General features: G+C 39.5%; 1 protein-coding gene across 2 annotated transcripts in view; it reads right to left on the minus strand.

Annotated features, from left to right (window-relative positions):
* Window positions 1–274: 274 nt before the first annotated feature.
* The window catches only part of chchd6a (coiled-coil-helix-coiled-coil-helix domain containing 6a), a 74,169-nt gene continuing 54,514 nt past the window's right edge, over window positions 275–19,929 (minus strand). For both annotated transcript variants that reach the window (XM_026153121.2, XM_026153120.2), the window contains one exon: window positions 275–1,154. In XM_026153121.2, coding sequence (XP_026008906.1) covers window positions 1,131–1,154 — 24 coding nt within the window. In that variant the 3' untranslated portion in view covers window positions 275–1,130. The remainder of the gene's footprint in view (window positions 1,155–19,929) is intronic.

Here is a 19,929-nt window from a genome sequence, read left to right on the forward strand (position 1 = left end):
AGTCACTAAAAGTCACAGAACTGTTTGCTCAATGGCAGCATTTCATTTTCAAACTGAGCCTGAGTTGAACCGTACCTTCAAAACGACTTAGAAAGGTTTTAATAGATTATCATGGATGGTGCTTCATCTATATAGAATATCCCAAGGTTCCTTTTTTTGCATTTCTTTAGAGAAATGAATAAACCACTGCAGTGAAATTAAATTCACTCAGCTATTAAAAGTGGAAGCAAGGCAGAATTAGGCACACAAACACACAACTAAAGACACAAAACCGTGAGAGGATATGAATGGTTTAATAAACTCATATAATACATCACGGGTCTGATGAATTAAAGTCATGGCCAGGATTACCTGAGCATATTCCTGTGTCATTAAAAAAATACAAATCTATAAAGCTCAAAAGAAAAACAAGTGAGTCAGTTCTTCTTTCAATCTGAGATCAAAACAAGGACGGTCCCTGTGCACCTGATTCAGCTCACTTCTTAAATGACTTCCAGTCTTTTTAACCCTTCAAAATTTAGCACGGGTTTGGACGTAACCTGATCTCCACATTCAGCTGATGGAGGAGTGCCCCTGAATGCATCTTTACAAGTCAGATTTTAAGAAACATTTTCCACTGATCTCATTCAAGTGCTGTCAAAAATCATCTGCCCCCTTCTTGATTTCTTATTTTGTAGCACAGTTACATGCTTCACATCATCAGGCAAATTTTGATATTAGTCAGAGAGTTTAAATGATGTCATTTATTAAGAGTAAACAGTCATCTATGCCTGATGATCTAAAACATGTAAATGTGAGAAATGCACCAACAAAAAAAAAAAAAAGGGGGAATCATGAAGAGTGCAGATACTTTATCACAGCGCTCATAAATGACTGAATTGAAAGTGCACCGCCTCAACCCGTGAGCCTAATATACACACTCATTTCTTGTTTACTTCTCTGTAGTATGTAGCAGTGCAGAATAATAGTGTAACGGATCACACCACAGATAAATAGCACAAAAAAAAGGCATGCTAACTGCAAACTATCTCTTTCATAAAGCAAAACAAGGATGCGACCACAGTGCTGCCATTAGTGCTTAAGTAAAAGCTTGTCGTCATGTAACGGTTTTACCCTTTTCCTCCCACTCTTCATCCGTGGTTGACCAGCAGGTTCTGAGAGAGAAGAAAGAACAGAGAATTAGTCCATCTGCACAGCAGCCACGCCTGCTGACCTTTGAAGGAGTTCTTAGGTGGAAGGGTTGTCCCCGTTTTGTTTATTCTCTGCCACCTTTAACTGACCACAGCAGAAAGGTCAGGCGGGTAAGACTAGGGATTACTCTGGTAATGGAAATAAGCAAACCCAAAAAATAAAAAGAAACTTCAAGAGGTTTATGAGAAATTCTGTCATCATTTTGTCAGATTTTTTTTTTTTTTAAAAATTGACGCTACAACATTTAAACAACTGATGAGTGGAGTGACTATCACTGACCACCTTGAATGCTACTTTGAGACTTACAAACTGCAACTAAATGTTGTTGTAGGCCAAGAACACACACACTGTACACACTGTGGACACACATCCAGCCCCATGGAGAAAAACTCCACCTATCAAATTGCTCAGGTAATGCTTTACAAAGAGCCCTGGGCACTGACCCAGCCTCCAACCACCACAGATCTGAATTCGATTAAGTATCCCACCGGGCCCAAAGGATGCGTTGCCAATGTCCCAATGCCAGATACTACAGAATCTCCCAAGAGCTGCTGGGTCTATGCCCTGATGGAGTCTTTGTGTGGCATTAAAGGGACGATTTCAGGCAGGTGGTTTAAATGTTGTGGCTGATCAGTACACTGTGTATTTAGTATTTGTATGAGCAGCACAAAACCAAACAGGGATGACGGTGTCAGTGTCCTGGCCTTCAAACATTTGTCCATCTAAATCAATATGAAGGAAAAAAAAAAAAAAGTTTTGGTCACTAGATTCACAAAACCTTCAAGAAAAAGTCTCTGTCGTACGAGCATTTTTCTGCTGCAGTTGTTGCAGCTTTCAAACAAAATGACCTCCAAGCTCCAGCATGCGCAGCCTATCAGGCGTACCTTCCTGCTATTTAAAAACAGCTGCATGCAATTGATCCACGGAGTGCAACCTTCATCCTTCAACCTAAGATCAATGCGGTCCTTGAAACCCTAGCAACAAATCGTCCTGGAAAGAAGACGCGTCTGACACCATCATTCCAGCGACCTTGTCTTATGTACCATGAGAGGGGTTCGCTCAGATTGTGAGCCCTCACGTGAAATGGCAACGATCAATTAACACCTTGAATTGCTGGCGCAGTGATTCTAAGAGCGATACCAACAAACTAAACTAATCTCACGCTAATTTGACTTGAGCCCTGACATCATACAGAGCTGTTTCTACAACCTTTTGGAAGGGAGCTTTTTGAAATGCTAAGGTAATACATTTTAAAGAATATATACAGCTATATTGTATAAAACTAATGGACAGATAATTGGTCTCATATGTGAAGGTCTTTCAGAACTTTTCCTTTGAAAACAGAGACATTACCTAATGAGATGACTCCTAGCTATTATATAAGCTCATTTCCACAGGAAAGTTCAACACTCGCTGTAAATGGAGGATCAGATATACTATGATTATTTTTCAAGTGCAAATGTGAAGCAATCAAGTACAAGGAAGCACATGTAACGCATTCATAAGACAGCAGCACAAGCTCGTGTGAAATTTTGTCGAGCGTTTGCAAAGAGCACTTTTGTAGCTGACTGAAATTTTCGTTTTTTCATGTAAATTCTGTGGACAGGGCATGATTAGTACTCCCCTGGATTTATTGAGGTCACACAAAAATGGCAACAACTACGCAACGCTACATGTACAGACAATACAAACTGTGACAGAATGTTGTGTTGGAAACAGAAACAGGTGTTTACCTTTGTTTATTTATTTATTTTTTAGCTAAAGGCCCCAAACAGACTTTACATGTCTCTCGCTAAATGGATGTTCCCCTAAAAATGAACAGCAATAACTTGTCCTGATCCTCTCATATATTTCAACTCAAACTGCCCATTAAGCTTAGTTCTATGATCAGAAATCATCTATAAGAAAAAAAATCTGTTTTTAACCCAAGGTTCTTTATCGTAAAATGGATCTCTTGCAAATTTGCTTTGGATTCCAAGTCAAAAAAAAAATTGATCCAACTCTGCCCCACTTGGCCTCAAAGACTAGACAGCAGCAGGGAGGAGGGTTAGCCCAAGTGGAACGATGCAACGAGCTCAATTGACTGAGAGCTGGGGGCGCATTGACCTGAAGCCGCCTGCTAGACACACTGCGTATATGGATGTGCTATATGTGCATGTGTGTGCTGAGAGCACGTGGTATCTGTTCTAAGCACTGCAGAGTTGACTCCAGCTGTGAAACTCAAACCATTATAACCACAGAGAGACTTACAGAGCAGTGTGATCAATATGACTCCCCTCTTTTGTCCTCTCATCTGATGCCTCTGGTTTAGTCTCCTCATCTCCCATACCCTTTCAATTCTTCTGTCACTTTCCTCGACTCTTCTATTTCACTGATTTTTTTTTTTTTGTCCTTCCAGTGTCTCTTCATTCTCCTCTATACACTTTTGCTCACACGAGTAGTTTGTGTTCATTTATAATAATGTAAGCCATGAAGGCGTATCTCCTCTCCTGTTGTTTACCTTAGTGAAGAAGAAATCTAATACTGGCTCGCTCGCAGAAAAGTAACAGACATGAAAAGAGTCTTGACCATGAAAGAAAACAAGAGTGAGTTGGATACGCAAAACAGAAAAATGATAGGACACAATTACAATCTGTACATCGAAAATGACAAAGAAAATGAAAAACCCTTATAAGAGAGACAAGAACTCTAGTTAGAAATGTACAGCATGCTGAACGGCACCTTTGCAAACCAGCTAACAAATGAACCTGTATTATGGCTTTAAAACATTGACATGGGATCTTTTACATTCCAGGATCAAGTTCACCTGATCATTTTTCTTTTGTACGATTTAAATTCTCAAAGCAGATGGACTCTGTTGTCAGAGTCTTGTGAGTGTTTAAAGCAGGGAGCCAAAATCCGCCTGGATTTCGATCCAGCTCACTTGACAGCTTTGGAAAATGTGAAGGGGGGCAAACATTTGGACGTTTACCAGTGTTTCATAACTGTTAAAACATTTCTTCCCGATTACCATTCATTCGTTATGTTTTTTTTTATTGTTTTCCACAGTTAAATATTTTCTGTGAATTAATAAAAACGTTGTTTTATGATTACGAGACGGTCTGGGCCGGGAACTACAGGGACTTTCTCTAGAATTTGACACAATTATTACAGAGAAAGAAAGAGTCACGCTGACAAACTCCTTTCATTTACAGCATTTTTACACAATGCAGAAAAACTAAGATGTGATGTTGAAATGACCCCCCCTTCTTCACTTTAAGAATCTCGGGGATTAGATATGTAGCTAAACTTCAGAGAGGAGATGTCACCGGTCAGGCTCACTCAAGCTGAAAGCAGGCTGCATGTGGCCTGTGTAGTATGACAAAGTTTACACACAACAAATTATTAAACAGATTAATTAGCCCTCTGAGCAGTTCTGAAAACTGTATTTTTCCACATCTACTGTACTAACGAGCAAAATGTAACTAATGGATTTCCCACCTGTTGCTCTAATCTAGGGGGTCTCAAACTCGCCACTTGTGGCCCATGTCACCCCTGCTTGTGGCCTGTATATTGACGTAAAGAAATCTAATGAAATTTGACCCTTGAACCTTTTTTTGTTAGCGAGGATTTGTTTGTTGTTAAGAACAATGTTAAATTAGTTCTTTTAAAAAGCAAAAAATGATTTAATATGAAAACAATATGAGCAGAGAGCACTTACATGTTGAGGGATTGGCTGTGTTAGTTCAGTGAGAGAGTTATTTGTAAACAAAACACTTATAACTTATTTTTATTCTGTTAAATATGAATAAACTTATAACAAGTGCTGCCACATGTCTGGCCAATAGGAGAGTTCCAGTGTTTTTATGTGGTAGTTCAGTGAAAGGCTTCAGTTAGTTAAGAGTGAGAAGAAACAAAGATTGTGTTCATGTTTGCAGTTTTGTCTTGTTATACAATATTTGAAATTTATAAAAACAAAACAACATTTTTGGAAATATTTGAGGGTGTTTTCTTGTTTGTTTTGTCCTACTTGAACACTAAAGTGGCCTTTGAATGAGATGACAGTGCCAGCAGTGGCTCACAGCTCATTTACGCTTGAGACCCCTGCTCTAATTGAAGACACCTTCTAAATTAAAGTAGTCACCGACTATGAAGACTTGCTGAGGTTCTTTCAGACTTTTGACCAGCTAGTGCCTTGGTTATGGTTACGGGCTGTTACAGTGAGCCTATTTTCAGTTCATGTGGCTCCGGCTAGAAGATTAAAGAGGCAGAGTGAAGGGACTGAAGAGAGGAGAAGAGAGACCGGGGCTGACCACTGTAGGAGATAGAAATAAATAACAACAAAAAGTCAGGAGAGGTAGGAGAGCAGAGTCAGGCTGTTCCCCACTCCGCACCCAGCCTGGGAGCCTTGACTCAATTGGAAATCCATTTTATCTGATGACTGGCAGGCAATTGGGGCTCCCAGGTGAGGCTCTGCGGTTGATAGGCCTGACCACTCCACTGCTGAGGGACAGAGGGATGAAGATGGAGGGGAATGTGGAGGAGAACACGTACTAGATTGGCTCCACTAACAAAGTTCATTTTAGGCAACCTAGATCATCACTTAGCCTCCACTTCTATCAAAAACAAGAAGTGGGAGGGGAGCTACTAAGTATTTTCACTTAGTGGGAAAAAAAAAAAAGACTCCAAAGATATAAGGCCGAGGAAAGCAGCAAGCCGTCTGAAAAACAAGACAAAGATTCCAGTGTTTTCTTGATAAATGACGAAAAAAGGAGAAAGCAACTGCTAAAAAAGTGAATTCAAATTTTATGTTGACAAACCTCATCTGTAATTATATGCCCCGCAAGAGAGGGAAGGATGTTTTGTAATGAGTTGGGAGACACTAAATTAAGTTAGGAAATAAAATAAGTCTCTTTAGAAGAGAGGGTCACTGCAAATCAATGTGTTGTTGTGAGTTATTCTGATTGATCCAAGATTTCTATCCTAATATGACTACTGAACTGAAAATCAGCAGGAAGAGATATTATGTGGGGAAGGCCTTACTCTAACAACATCGTGTCAGAGAACGGAACAAAAGGCAGAAACATCCAAAGAAGAGCTTTAAACGTCCTTCAAGAAGCTGGGGAACTATTCCTGAGAACTACTTAAAGGAATGACAAGGAAGCTGCCCTGAAAGTTCAGGCTGGGATGAAGAAACCAGTGGGTCGTACCAAAAGTGATGTTGAAGCATGTAAAACTACAAACTCTGTTGTTGCCCCATGCAACGCATTTCTACAGATATTTGCCCATTTCAGTAAACATCTGCATCTACTTCCCATTTTCCTCACAAAATCTAAAGAAATGAGACTTTTATAAATCCAATAAATGAAGTTCAGATGTCATTGTTTAGTACAATAAATATAACGTGCTGCTTTTTGTGGATTTGTGGGACAAAAGAACGTCAAATGCCTGCAGTATATTTACATGAAAACAGGTTTCACATGAAAACCCAACAGCTCTGCAAGCGGGTAATAAAACATTGGTATTTTTTTATTTACAATAGGGCTAGAGAAGAGACGGAGAGAAGGAAATCGATATTTTTAGAAATACAGGGTCTGAATGAAGAGCAATCACAAAGGAAAGGCAGGCTTCAAATCATAAAGGAAAAAAAAAAAAAAGAAGTGGAGAGACAGACGGATTGAGTCACAATGGGACACAAAGGAGAGGCTGGTAGAAAGTGGACTGTTCCGATAATGTTGTGGCTGTTTCGGGGTGACAAAAGCCAGTGAAAGACCCACCTAAAAGCCCCGCTGTTGTCCTCTCTTATCCCAGCTGGTGGTCTTGGTTCCACAAAACCTCTTCCTAAGCACACACAAGAGGGGCCGATAAAATGCCGACCAATGGCGGTCTGGTGTGTGCCCAGAAAACAAAACAAAACAACAACAACCAAAAAAAAACAACTAAGTGTGTCAATTGCTTATGCAGCCTAGGTGGCTTTCAATAGTACACAATACGGCACCGTGCTGAATTATTATCGGGACCCCTGTTGGAGCAAACAGAAAGAGGGAGACAGAGTAGGGGGTCTGGTGGCGCGAGCCGACGGGAGTGGTGGCGTTCAGAAAGGTCAGGATACAGCGAGGAAAGAGCACAAAAGATGGTGAAAATGCTCCTCAGGAGGCAGCTGAGAATACCCTCAACTCTACCCCCACCCCCACAACTCTGCCCTTGTTTGAAAGCTTTGTGGTGTCTGAGGGCCACCGGATGAAAGAAGAAGCAGAGGCTCTGGATATGGTTTGATGGGATGTTCGATCGCTCCTCGCACCGCGACAAAAGACAGAGAAAGGGAAATACAGAGACAGAGGGAGAGAGGGGACGTGCAGGAGGAGAAAGACGTGTGCTACAGCTCTTAGAAAAAGTTCAACGTGCAACAAAACAGCTGGTATAAGTAGTTGTACGTACTTGCACTGTGATTATTGAAGAGATTTGCAAACCAGAAAGCAGAACTTTTTGACTGAAATACATAACATAAGACTTTTAATTGCAGTACTCTTTTTCATTAACACCAGTTACATGAGGACTGGCCAAATCCCGATGCTCTCATACTTTTGTTGGAACCCTACTTAAAAAAAAGTACCTGGTTCCAGGTAATGAAAACCCCCCAAAATTGAGTCAAGCTTAGGCAAGCAGGTACTAGTGGAAGAGAAACACGTGTTACGCCAAACAACCTGTCCTAAAGTCCCGACTTCTGAAGGTAGAAAAGCCTGCTGCTTAGTTTTGTTTCTCATAATATTCAAGAATATAAGGCGGGGGGAGACAAAACTTCACTACCCAAATAACTAAATGTACAGAACTCCACAGCACCGAATAGCTAGATTGAAAAATACAACCCACAAAGCACAGAATACAAGACAGAGGAGACAACAAAAGAGGAAGAGCGAGAGCAGATAATGATGCTCAGTGGAGATTGGTTGTGATCGGCTGTACAATGATCAATGCCGGCTTGAAAGGAGGCAACGCTGATGGTTTATGAAGGAGGGAACAACTGCCAACAGTATGAAAATGAAATCAATAAGTCAGCTGCGGCGCGGGGGAGAGAAAAATGAAGGAAGCGGGTGAGAGAAAGCAAGAAAAAAAAAATGGAAACAGGAGACAAGACTGAATAAAACAAGAGAGACAAAGAGAGCGGGAAAGACGCGGAGAAAGAAAAGAGAAAGAGTTGCAGACAGACTAAGAAGTGAGATGAAAGGTGCTGGTTTAAAATGAAGCAAAGGCAGAGAAACTAAACTGACAGATGAAGGAAAATCTTTAAAGAAAGATAAAAAAACAAAAACAAACAGAGTACAGCAAAAACAAACCGATGAACATTTACACTCACGAACTGACAAACTTTTGAACAAAACCCAGATCCTGATGTAAATATAGCCGGGCATGTCTACTGTGTATGTGTCTATATTTGATTGTGTCTATAAAAAGGTAAGTCTACACATGAAAGGTGAGATGATTGATGGACATTTTTTCTCTCCCCCTTCACTGTGGGCATTTTGTCAGGCAGAACAACAAAGCATAGATGTTCCAAAGAACAGAGGCGTATTTTTTTTTTTTTTTATTTAAAAACACACATTAGAGTGTCCTGAAGTCCATCCCTCTGTTCTTTATAAAAAATTTAAAAAAAAAGCTGTTCTTCACTGACTCAGATATCCATGACAACAGCATTAAACTCTCTCTCTGGACCCGACAATAAACACACAGATACACAAAAACACTCTGAGTCACACGGACGACATGCAATGAGGCACAAACAAGTTATGTTTTATATGTTTTTCTGATTTTGTGTCAGCAAAAGTCTTTAAACATGCAGCAATGAATACAAAACATGACAATGTAACGGCCAAAAACAATCTACAGACTCCAAACAAACTGCAAGGATGTGAACTTTTACAAATGTGTTGTTCTCAGTGAGCATTTTGACCTTTGCATCCACAGGGAGAGTGACTTACTCACTGCACTAATGGAAAAAAAGTTTTTATACACCAACATCACAGGTGGAAAAACAGAGTTTTAGGTTCTGTATATTTTTCAGTTTAATAGGCACACAGCAGCATAAATGTTATAATGTTAATATATTTATATGTTTGCTGCAGTAATTTGATCAAGAATCTGGAAAATTAGAAAATGCTGTGCAAAAGGTAAAGTTGAATTTTCAGCAGTAACTTTTCAGAAGTTGCTTGTGAGAAAGCGTTTCTTACAGATTTTGATGGGCTAAATCCAAACATGACAGTTAAAAATATCTGATTGGCCTTGGTCTCTCAAATATATTTATACTTATTTTATATTTTACCAATGTACATTTAGATATTTGACTTTTAATCATGAACTGTAAGCTTATATCTTCTCATATTTATAGTTGTTTCATGATAATAATAATAAACTTTCACCTTTCTTCATTATGTAACAGTAGAAATGGTAGATAAAAAACCCGATATGTAACTTTAACATTAATGACAGCCATAGTACGTTTAGCTTATTGTGAAAAAAGATGAAAAACCTTCAAGATATTTTAATATGCTTTAAAATCCTGTAACGTTGTTCTGCAGCATTACAGATTTCCTGGAACAAGCAATGAATCTTCTATCAGATAAGACGTCAGAAGTTTAAAAACAGATACGTCAGGAGATTTCAAATTTGACAATTGCATTTCATACTTGATACAATCCTAAATCACAGGAGCCAAATTTTATGAAAATATTGACAAGTTTAGCATCTGCCATCATTTGGTCTTTCTTTTTATGTTCAGGAGTCAAAATATGTTTTTATTATTTCTGTTTTTAAATGAGAACATTGGGTTTTAGAACTAAACTAGTAACATAGAAAAATAGAGCCAGCCGACAGCTCTAGGCTTTAAAATTGGTAAAATTTGATTAGAATTATTTGGGGTATATTTCATTGATTCATCAAGTCAATGTCACTGTACAGTAAATGTTACCCTACACCAAAGGTGGGTAGAGTAGCCAAAAATTGTACTCAAGTAATAGCGACACTACCTCAACATAGTTTTACTCAAGTAAAAGTAAAAAGTAGCCGTCCACAAAATTACTGAAGAGTAAAAAAGTAGTGAGTAACTGATCATAACATCTGACTTAATCTTTAACAATGAGATAATCAGACAGACAAAAATATAACATTTAGTGCAAATTTTGGTATTTTAAAGTCTGAAAAGGAAAAGAAAATGCTTCATATAAATAACGATTACAAAATAATAAATATCGGCAGGAGAAACACTTTTCCAAATCAATATTAAACTATTATTTAGAGTAGGTATATTACCTATCCCTATCCGGTTGTTCAGTCTGACGTCACTAGCCGTGTCTGGGTCTAAACTCCGCTGCAGGTCCATATATCAAACGATCAATATGGGATTACTGAGAGTTGAAAAACTGTCTAAAGTCTTTCATCTTTAATAAAATGATCAGCGTTCTGCTCTACCAGGTATAACAATTGAGTTTAACATCCAGGCATCCATGAAAACGGAATTTATGACATTTAACGGAGTTAGAAGTTAGCAGGGAGTTAGCTCGCTAGCTTCTATCTAAATACAATATAGCATGTCCTGACTGCGGGGTTTTGGAAACAAATTCAAACGTACAGCTCTGCTATCACTTCCAGCATAAATGAAGACAGAAAACTAAACAGCAGTGACGTTTGTAGGGTTACTGAAGTTGGGCTAGCTGGTATATAATGATGTGCTACGTGACCGCTAGCGACACAGCTATGTTAGCATAATATAAACAAGCTAACTTTTTTTCCACTCGATAAAAGTTAATGTGAGTGTTCTCGGTGGTCAGGAACAAATGTAATCGCATGGCAGGATGCTGTAAAAGGACCAAACTTCAGCCAGGAGAACAACTGAGATAATCCATCCACAATACGAGGTTAGTCATTCATATACTGCTGCATGGGCTGGGCTGTAGTTACATCGTAAGGTTTTAAAAACTGAGCTTAAATAAATGATTAGCGGTAATAAAAGCCGAGGGAGGTCAGCAGGGATCACTGACTGTTTTAGGAGCTTTTTGAGATTAAATAGAAGAAAATACAAAACATTAAACATGTTAACAACACAAAAGCCATATTAAACGCAGACTACTTTAGACCCGGAAGTAGGATTCGTCGCGTCATCACTGAACAACTGGATAGGTCTATATTTGTTAGGTTATATATGATACTTCTCCAAATTGCACAACAGGCTCAGCAGATAGAAAATAAAACAACAAATCTTACTTTGACATAAACTAAGTTTGTGTCAAAGTAAGATTCATTTTTGTTTTCACTAAAGTTATTCACACCGAGTAGAGTAGCCAGAATATTTTCTCAAGTAAGAGTAGCGATACATCATAATAGTATTACTCAGAAAAAGTACAGTGTAGTTAAACTACTCCTAAAAGTACATTTTTTTTCTAAAAGGTTACTCAAGTAAATGTAACTGAGCAAACTGAATTAGTTACTACCCACCTCTGCCCTACGCTGAACATTACATGAAACACGTGACAGCTAGCATCTAAACTCTATATCAGTTTCCATTCAGAATGATAGTTCTGTAACTTCCTCAGGATGTAAACGTAAAACAAAATCATGTGATGTGCGTTTTGCTGGCTATCTAGTCATAACATTAGACTTTGTGGGGCAAAACATGCAGGAGTCCAGCAGGGAAAATAGTGCTAAAAAAGCATGGTGGCAATTGCTTTATCACATGCCAAACTCATAGTACCACATTAATAATAATAATAATAATAATAACCTGTTTCGGTCAACAGACCATCATTACACAACATGTTATACCATCGTGTTTTGTTGAGTCTTTGTCAACTTTTGCTCAAAACTGTGAGCTGAGAGGGAGAAAAAGTTCAACAGTTCTTTTAAGACTTTTTTCTTCAGTGTCTGTAGGCAGTCACCATTAATGAGGCACAACAGACCTACAAGTGAGAGCAGAACAGAAACACGAAGCTGACATAAATGGGCTCCAAATGAATGTCACTTTTTAAAAATCAATTCAACACCTTTCATAAAAAACCCACTGAACACTGCTTCCTTACAATTTGTTATAATTTAACATCTTTTCTTTGTAGGTTTTATTCCTGTTCTCTCTAGTGGGCAGGAAGTCACAGAGTCACAAATAGAGAACTAAGAGATGAAAAGTACTATCTGCTCTATGGTACATCAACTTTGCAGAAAAGTTCTGCCTTTGGAAAGCGGATATAAAAGCCCTGCGTAGACTTCAGCCCCAATTAAAGCAACTCACACTAATTTAGAAGGTTGGTCTGAAACGCCTATGCCCAAGTGTTTAATCTCAGACGGTTTATCTCTGAACAAATACAAAAAAATGAGAGAAACTCTGGTCGTTAATTAGGCCTAGTTTTAAGAAAGCTACGAGACACTTTGTAATATTTATTCATGCATAGCAATGAGGTGAAAGGAGTCCAACTGTTTGTTCGCTTCATAAATTTTGTGTCAAAACTTGAGGAGTGCATACTTAAGTGAGAACGTGCGTGTGGTCAGCAGCAGGTCCAGCAGGAAGCTGAAGCTCCTCATTCTTCTTCATTAAGTTTTGACTGCTGAGGGGCCAACGTCTATGCCCCTTTCTCTCTGTGTGTCTGTGTACATCTCTTCATCCCCTGCCCATCTCCAACCCTTCCTCCATAAACACTTATCTCCTCATGGTATCCACTCATCTTCCCCTTCTCGCTTTTTACCTCCTGACAGTCATCTATTTCTCTCCCCATCATCTCCCCAACTTGCCTCATGTCGCCTCCCCGTCCCTCCTCCTTTCTCTCCTTCCCCTCATCTGTCCAGCTTTACCCCCTTCCCCACCTGCCTCCTTACCTCTATTCTTTAACTGTCCACCTCCTCCTCTTCATCATTTTCTCCTTCTCCCATTTTCTCCCTTCACTTCTTCAATTGCTCACTGTTTGCTATCATGTTTTTTACTTTCCCTCGACTCTACTCATTCTTCTCTACTCTGCTTCCTGTTTATTTGCCCGTCTCTCGCCTCAGTCCTGAACACAAATTCATCTCAGTTTTTTTCTCCCTGAACATTTCTTAGTTTCTTTAGCTGTTTGTTCCACTTAAACCAACTTCCAGCGCCTACATGTCACCATTTAATCTCAGGTTTAACTTCAAACCTTAATGTGTCTTTTCATTTCTCTCTCCTTCTACTCCATCTCTTTCTGTGTCCGATACTTCTCAAGGCCTTTCTGTTTATTTCTCATTGGCCTTTCACATCTAGCCTCCTTATCTAGCCGGCTACAGATCTCTCTGTATCCACAACGTGTATTTTCTCCTTCTTCAGTCCAATTCGCTGTCCTGAGCCTCTTCTTTGTATTTTTCTCCACTTTGTTTGTCTATTTTGTTATCTACCAGCAGAGTGACTGAGCTGCTGTGATCTCTGTACCGGCATGACTCCTGTTCAATCAACAATAAAACTGAAGGTAAAAGAAAAAAGAAATCAATATGAGGTTTTACACTGCTGTGATTCACTGGCTTTGCGAAAGTCGCTGTGCATTCAGATCGGCTACAGATACACATTTATTATCAGCATATCAACATTGTCAGTGTGGACTTTCTTTGAGAATAGACTTATCAAAAGAAGATGAAACAATTTTCTCTTTCCCCTTATCTTCTGGTGGGCTATCCACCGAGAATCATACCAGCACACAAAGCCGCAGAAACTGCACAGAGTTTCCAGCTCGACAGGCCACGCTGTTGTGAATCACAACAGTGTTCCTTGCTACAAAAATGCTACACCATTTCTCTTTATGTCCACAGGATGCTCCTATTCACTGACTACAACGCAGCCCTGAAATGAAGCCACCCAGATCCCTTTTCATATAAATGAGGGAGGCTGAGTATTGCAAACAATTCTCTGGAACAGTGTCAATTTAAAAAGAAAAATTACATTTTACAATTCACAAATGGTTCATTTACCATCTCATCCATTTTTTTTTATAGATGGTCGTGTTATATCACACGTCTTACTGAGAGCAAAGATTAACTGGGCACATTAGAAAAGTGAGTGATGCTGCCGATCCAAGGAAAGCTCCACTTCACACAGACAGGTGTCCCGGCTCTTACCTGCCCACAGTCTCGATTGCTACGACTGTCAGTGATTGCTTAATGGTCTAAGGACCTACTATGGCGTTTTAGATTGAACGATTATAAAACAAACAACAGAAAACAAACAGAAACAAAATAGCATAGAAGGGAATTTAAGGTATTAATTATGGCTCCTTCCTCAAAACAAGGATAATCGGTCTCAGTACGCTGGGTTATTTGGGTGACTCTCCTATGCCGTGATAGCTGATAACTCTGACATCTCATCACCAAGCCCGCCAACTCCCTACTGCACCTCTCCATGGCTGTCAGGGGCAGAGGAGTCGTCAACGTGGACAGCTAACAGGCTACACGGGAAAGGCAAGATTCTAAGATGCGACTCTAAAGCACTGGAGAAGAAATGAAATAAAAACTGTGCATTTGTGTATCATTTACCATAACCGCAGCTTTGTGCAAATATCTTGTTGTTATAGCTGTTAAGCTATAAAGGCTGGCTTTACCTTTAACGCAATTTCTATCTAAGGTACTCAAAGATAAATTCAAATATAACTAAGTTTGGGATACAACGAGCCAGGCCTGTGGATGGTCACACATAGCGCCATATCCTTCATTATATCTGCATCTATATTTTCCCATATTAAGAGCACACTTCCTGGTCCACAAGTCAAACGACTTCAAACACGATGTTGCCTGATATTAGACTGAATCATGAATTCATTGCACTCAATTTGCATGTTCAGAAACTGCTTGTTTAACCAATTTTGATGTGGGAGAGGCTTCAATTCTCCGTAACTACAGAGACCACATGAGCTGTTTAAATCTAACATCTGAACATTTGAAGTTGACAGTGATGGACAAACAGCTTGTTTGTGACCTTTTTCCCAAGATTTTGATTTCACTATTGGTTAACTTCATACACACAGTATCTTAGGGCTGTGCAATATGACCAAAATCTCATATCCCGATATAAGACATCTATCGTCCAGACTAGGGCTGGGCCATATCATATCGTTCACGGTAATACCGGTATAATGTTGGGCAACGATAAGAAAATGAAATATCGCGATAGAATATGGGTAAAACGCACATGCGCACATGGCGGAAAAAGCATGGCGGCGACGGAGAATGAGAAGGGCGAAAGCGGATCATTGAATGAAACGGATGAACCAGAATTGGTTTGTAAAAATGCTGCAACTTCAGTGATGTGGAACTGGTTTGGCTTTCGTCCGTCAGACACACAACAAAGCACTATTTTTGGTAGACCATGCTAGCGGGCCGTCGTTATTATCGTGTTTTTTGGAAAATATGGCACACTTAAAATCAATCCTTTGATTTGTCTGAAAATCGACAGTGCCCCTTATAATCCCGTGTGCCTTATGTTTGAATTCTGGTTGTGTTTACTGACCTCGAAACGATTTTATGTGGTACACGGCGCTCGAAATCTGTCAAATGTTTTAGTACGGCTTTGCTAAGCTACGAAGTCGCACCACTTGATGGATTGTCGGAGCATTACGGCTACCGTAAGCCGGAGCCTCGCGGAGTGATACGTACTGTGCTTCAAAATAATATTACCGTATTGTGTGTGTATAACCTCTTTTTAAGTTTTGTGGATATTATACATGGTTATGCTGAGGATATGTCGGCCAATTTCCACTGGAAATGCCTTTTGGTTAAACTGTCAGCGAGGAATTTGCATTTGAACTGTTAAATGTTTATATAACTTTAATGCACATAAAAAAACAGCTGCTTGTTTAAGTGAAAATACATTGATGGGTTTTTTTGCACTAATAAAGTTGTGTATTGTAAAGTATTTTGTCTAGTGTCAATTATATCGTCAGTTATATCGTTATCGCAAATTTTCAAATGTATATCGTGATAAAATATTTTTGGTGATATCGCCCTGCTCTAGTACAGACAATGATATATATCACAAATATTTTACATTTTCTGTAAATTCTGTGAGGCTTGGGCAACTCGACTTGTGTGCAGTGTTTTCAGCTGGGCGTCGTGTACCTGGAGTCGAGTGTGACATAAGTTGAAACGGCCGCAATTTTCTTTGTGAGTATTTATTACACGGCGTGCTGCGGGGAAAAGCCTGTTTCTAAGGTTCATTATTTTAGCCCCTGACGGCTCTTTTTAGCTTCTCGTCAGTAAACACTTTGCATACTATGTCACATGATTCAGTTTATTTTGAAAAATCTGCACAGAATCTTCATCTTTATTTTGAAAAGTTTATGTGGAAAATAAAGAAGCGGACGGCGGAGCCATGTGATGGTTTTATCGTCATTGTTGCTAACGACAATGCATAAAAGCCGTCGCTCGTCCAGCCGTAGTGTGGTTATATTAAATATAAGAGAAAGAGAGAACTTTAAGAAATTATACAGTGACCATCAAAACGATGAAAAAATATTGCTGTAAACAGTTTATTTTGTGACAAAACGAAACAAACGATAGCGTGATATGAAATGATAGATGTTTTCATATCGTCATCTGATATATATCGTTATATTGAACAGCCCTACAGTATCTAGTATAATACTTATGCTTCTGTGAAATATGTTTCGTATGACACAAACTTAGCAAAGATCTAAAGTGGCACATTATTTAGATGGTTCAGATTAAAGGACTCTTTCATGTGTATTTTCCATCTTTTGGTACATTTTCAGTCTGTTCTGTTTCTCTGCTCAGATATTCCAAATGACTTTTACAAATCTCTTTAGTAGCACTCTCTCATGTCTGTCTCGTTTCTTGCCTTTCACTCCTCTCTCCACGGTGAGCGTGAGCGTCTGACATTGATCAAAAGCAGGCTGTCTCTTAGATTGAGGCTAAATGACTTGAGAATCCCACCAGCCACACAGACAGCATGTGTGTGTGTGTGTGTTGTGTATGTATTCACATCTGAGTGCTGATAAATGACTAGAGAATCCCACAGAGTGTCTGGACAGTGTGTAAGCGTTACATGTAGTAGTGCCCACATCAGGCACAGCCTCCCAGAGGATAATGACTAGAGGTTGTCTGCACCGTCTCTGTGGGATCCTCCTCTCATTTGTCATCAAACACACAAACACGTGCACACGGGTACACATAAAGATGGAAGCATAACCCAGCAGGAAGACGTCTGCGATATGCATGTCTGTCTACTGACCTGCTGTGGCACTGATCAAAACACATCACAGTCACCTCTGCTGAGAGACAAAAAAGGAACAGGACCAATTTTGTCCCAATTAAGTCCTCTTTCACTCACTTAAAAGCTCAGGAATGAAAAGTCACCATGTGTTTCTCTCCCCTCTGGAGACGTCCTTCTTTCCTATCATTATTAAATAACTAACCAGCTGTAGTGTAATCTCTCTTGCATGGTCCAGTCCACTGCAAAATTTTGAAAGGATTAAAACTTTGATTCACAAAACAGAAGACATTACTCATCAGCTCTGCTTATAAGCAAGATGAAATACATTTATGAATTTTCCCCAGGTTCTCTGCCTACAAGCCTTCTTAAGATGCAGTCATTTTAAAATACATTAGAAGAGTAATGTTTAGTTTATATCTGTACAAAAGCTTTACATAAGCATATTTTGTACTCTTTTACGCAGTCATAAAAACCCTCATTTGTCACACTATCACAGTAGCTGTTAGCCAAGTGGAAAGTGTTAGCCGAACAGTGTCATTAGCAGCTGACAGATTTTTCGTATTAGCAATGCTTGGTTTTCTAGCACAACTAGAAAACCAAAGTAGGCCTAGCTGATAATTATGCTGCTCAAAGAAATGAAGTGAATGACACAAAGTCAGTTATGCTACAGCCTGAGGCACAAACTAAATGATGGTGACTGTGGGCAACGAACTTGTGATTGAAATGATTTTGATAACAGGAAGCAGGTGTGCGACCAATCGCACTGAGTTGCTGTTTTAAAAGCGTCTTTGGTGCATGAAGACGCAGATAAAACATCAGTGAGATAATCGGTAGGCTATCAGTTTGGGATTGAATGGGACCAGTTTGGAAATTATGTGCAGTCTGTTTGTGATAACACAGTGATTAACTCTATTAGTTCAGCCAGAACCTCATAGATTTGAAACAGAAATTCTAAAAAGGTCATACTTGCTGCAGGACAGCACTTGAACTGCTAAATGACAGAGGCGCTCGGCAATACCGCTTTTATCTAGAATACAACCATATGGCAAAGAGTTTAGCCGAGTCCCAAAGAAACCTGCTGAAAATGGGTTGCACTCATCGGTGGTTACGTACTCAGAGGGACTGCAACATGTTGGTAATCTGTCTGCATTTTTATATTAGAATGCAATTACTAACAAACCTTCATATGGAGTTTATAACCAAACTCCACGAACAAGAAACAAATGGCTGTCAAACTTTAGCAGGTAAAATGGTTTCACAATGGTCTTAACAACAGGACAGACTGATACTCTGTAAGTTAAAAGCTCTTCTAAGCAATCAACTTTGAAAACTATCCATGTGGTTCTGCTAATTGTTGTCTCACTAGCACTTGGCGAGTTTACTGTGTCACTGCTACTGCACTGGGAAAAAGTTATCAGCGATAACCAAACTAACTGTGACAGCTTTTAAAGACACAAAACGGAGGAAGAACTTTATAAACTTCCAAATTGACAGGGTGAAAGTCAGGGAGATGCCTCGGGGGCCAATCAAGAGGAAAGACCTTGATGAGTAGGTTGAAGCAAGCTGCAATGTAGCAAGCTATTCACGCGCCACAAACACACACACACACACGCATATATGTATTATTATGCTCTGCTGTAGTCTTTAAAGACTGTCTTCAAAGAGTCTTCCTTCACTCCTTGTTATCTCACACCAGCTAATATATGGAGGAAAGTCTCCCACTCTCTGTCACGCACACGCACACGCGCACACACACACACACACACACACACACACACACACACACCAATCCTAGTAAGCAACGAATATAAGAACATAAACATTGCTGCATATTTAAAAATGTGAATTTATGACTGCATGCTGTCATACACGACATAAACAGAAGTTCAGACGCTGCTGAACGAGCACACGAGTGCATGTATCCATGCACACAATACAGCAGTACAACAGCAGAGGTATCAATGTTCAGCAAGCTGATTATCACACGTTGTATTACTGTGTTCCAGGGTAAGCCTCACTGCCCCTGAGCAATACAGAGGAGATGTGAGCAGAGACCAGCATGAGATAGTAATACGCTGCTCGAGTGCATAATGAGCAGCTGTACCTTCAAATGCTTCTACCGTACAAACTTTGCGAGTAGCCCGTCCTGCAGCTTCCTCCTCACATTTTCTCTCTAGCGTTCTGTCAACTTGTAGCTGCTGCAGAAATGTACACAGGACTTTTCGATGCTGTTAAATAAAACAGCAGTAGGTTGAACTCAATATTAGGCGGTGCCAAAAAGTGAAGTATAAAGGTTCAATTTTTCTAAGTGAATGTATATCTGAGTTTTCCATTGTGGATAAAAATATAAGGGAATGAGAGAGATAAAAAGAGTGAAGATTCAGTAACTAGTAGATAACCCAAGCCAAATCATCAGAGACAGACTGATGATTCATCTCAGGAGCCTACAGAAGTAAAAGGAAAAAAAATGGTATAAGGAATCCAGCCTGTAAAAAAATCCTTTATTAGCACCAAAACAAAGAAAAACTAAGAGCTCAGAAAATGAGCCAGGC

This window comes from Astatotilapia calliptera, chromosome 20 (assembly GCF_964374335.1).
Source record: "Astatotilapia calliptera chromosome 20, fAstCal68.1, whole genome shotgun sequence".
Lineage (NCBI taxonomy): Eukaryota > Metazoa > Chordata > Actinopteri > Cichliformes > Cichlidae > Astatotilapia > Astatotilapia calliptera.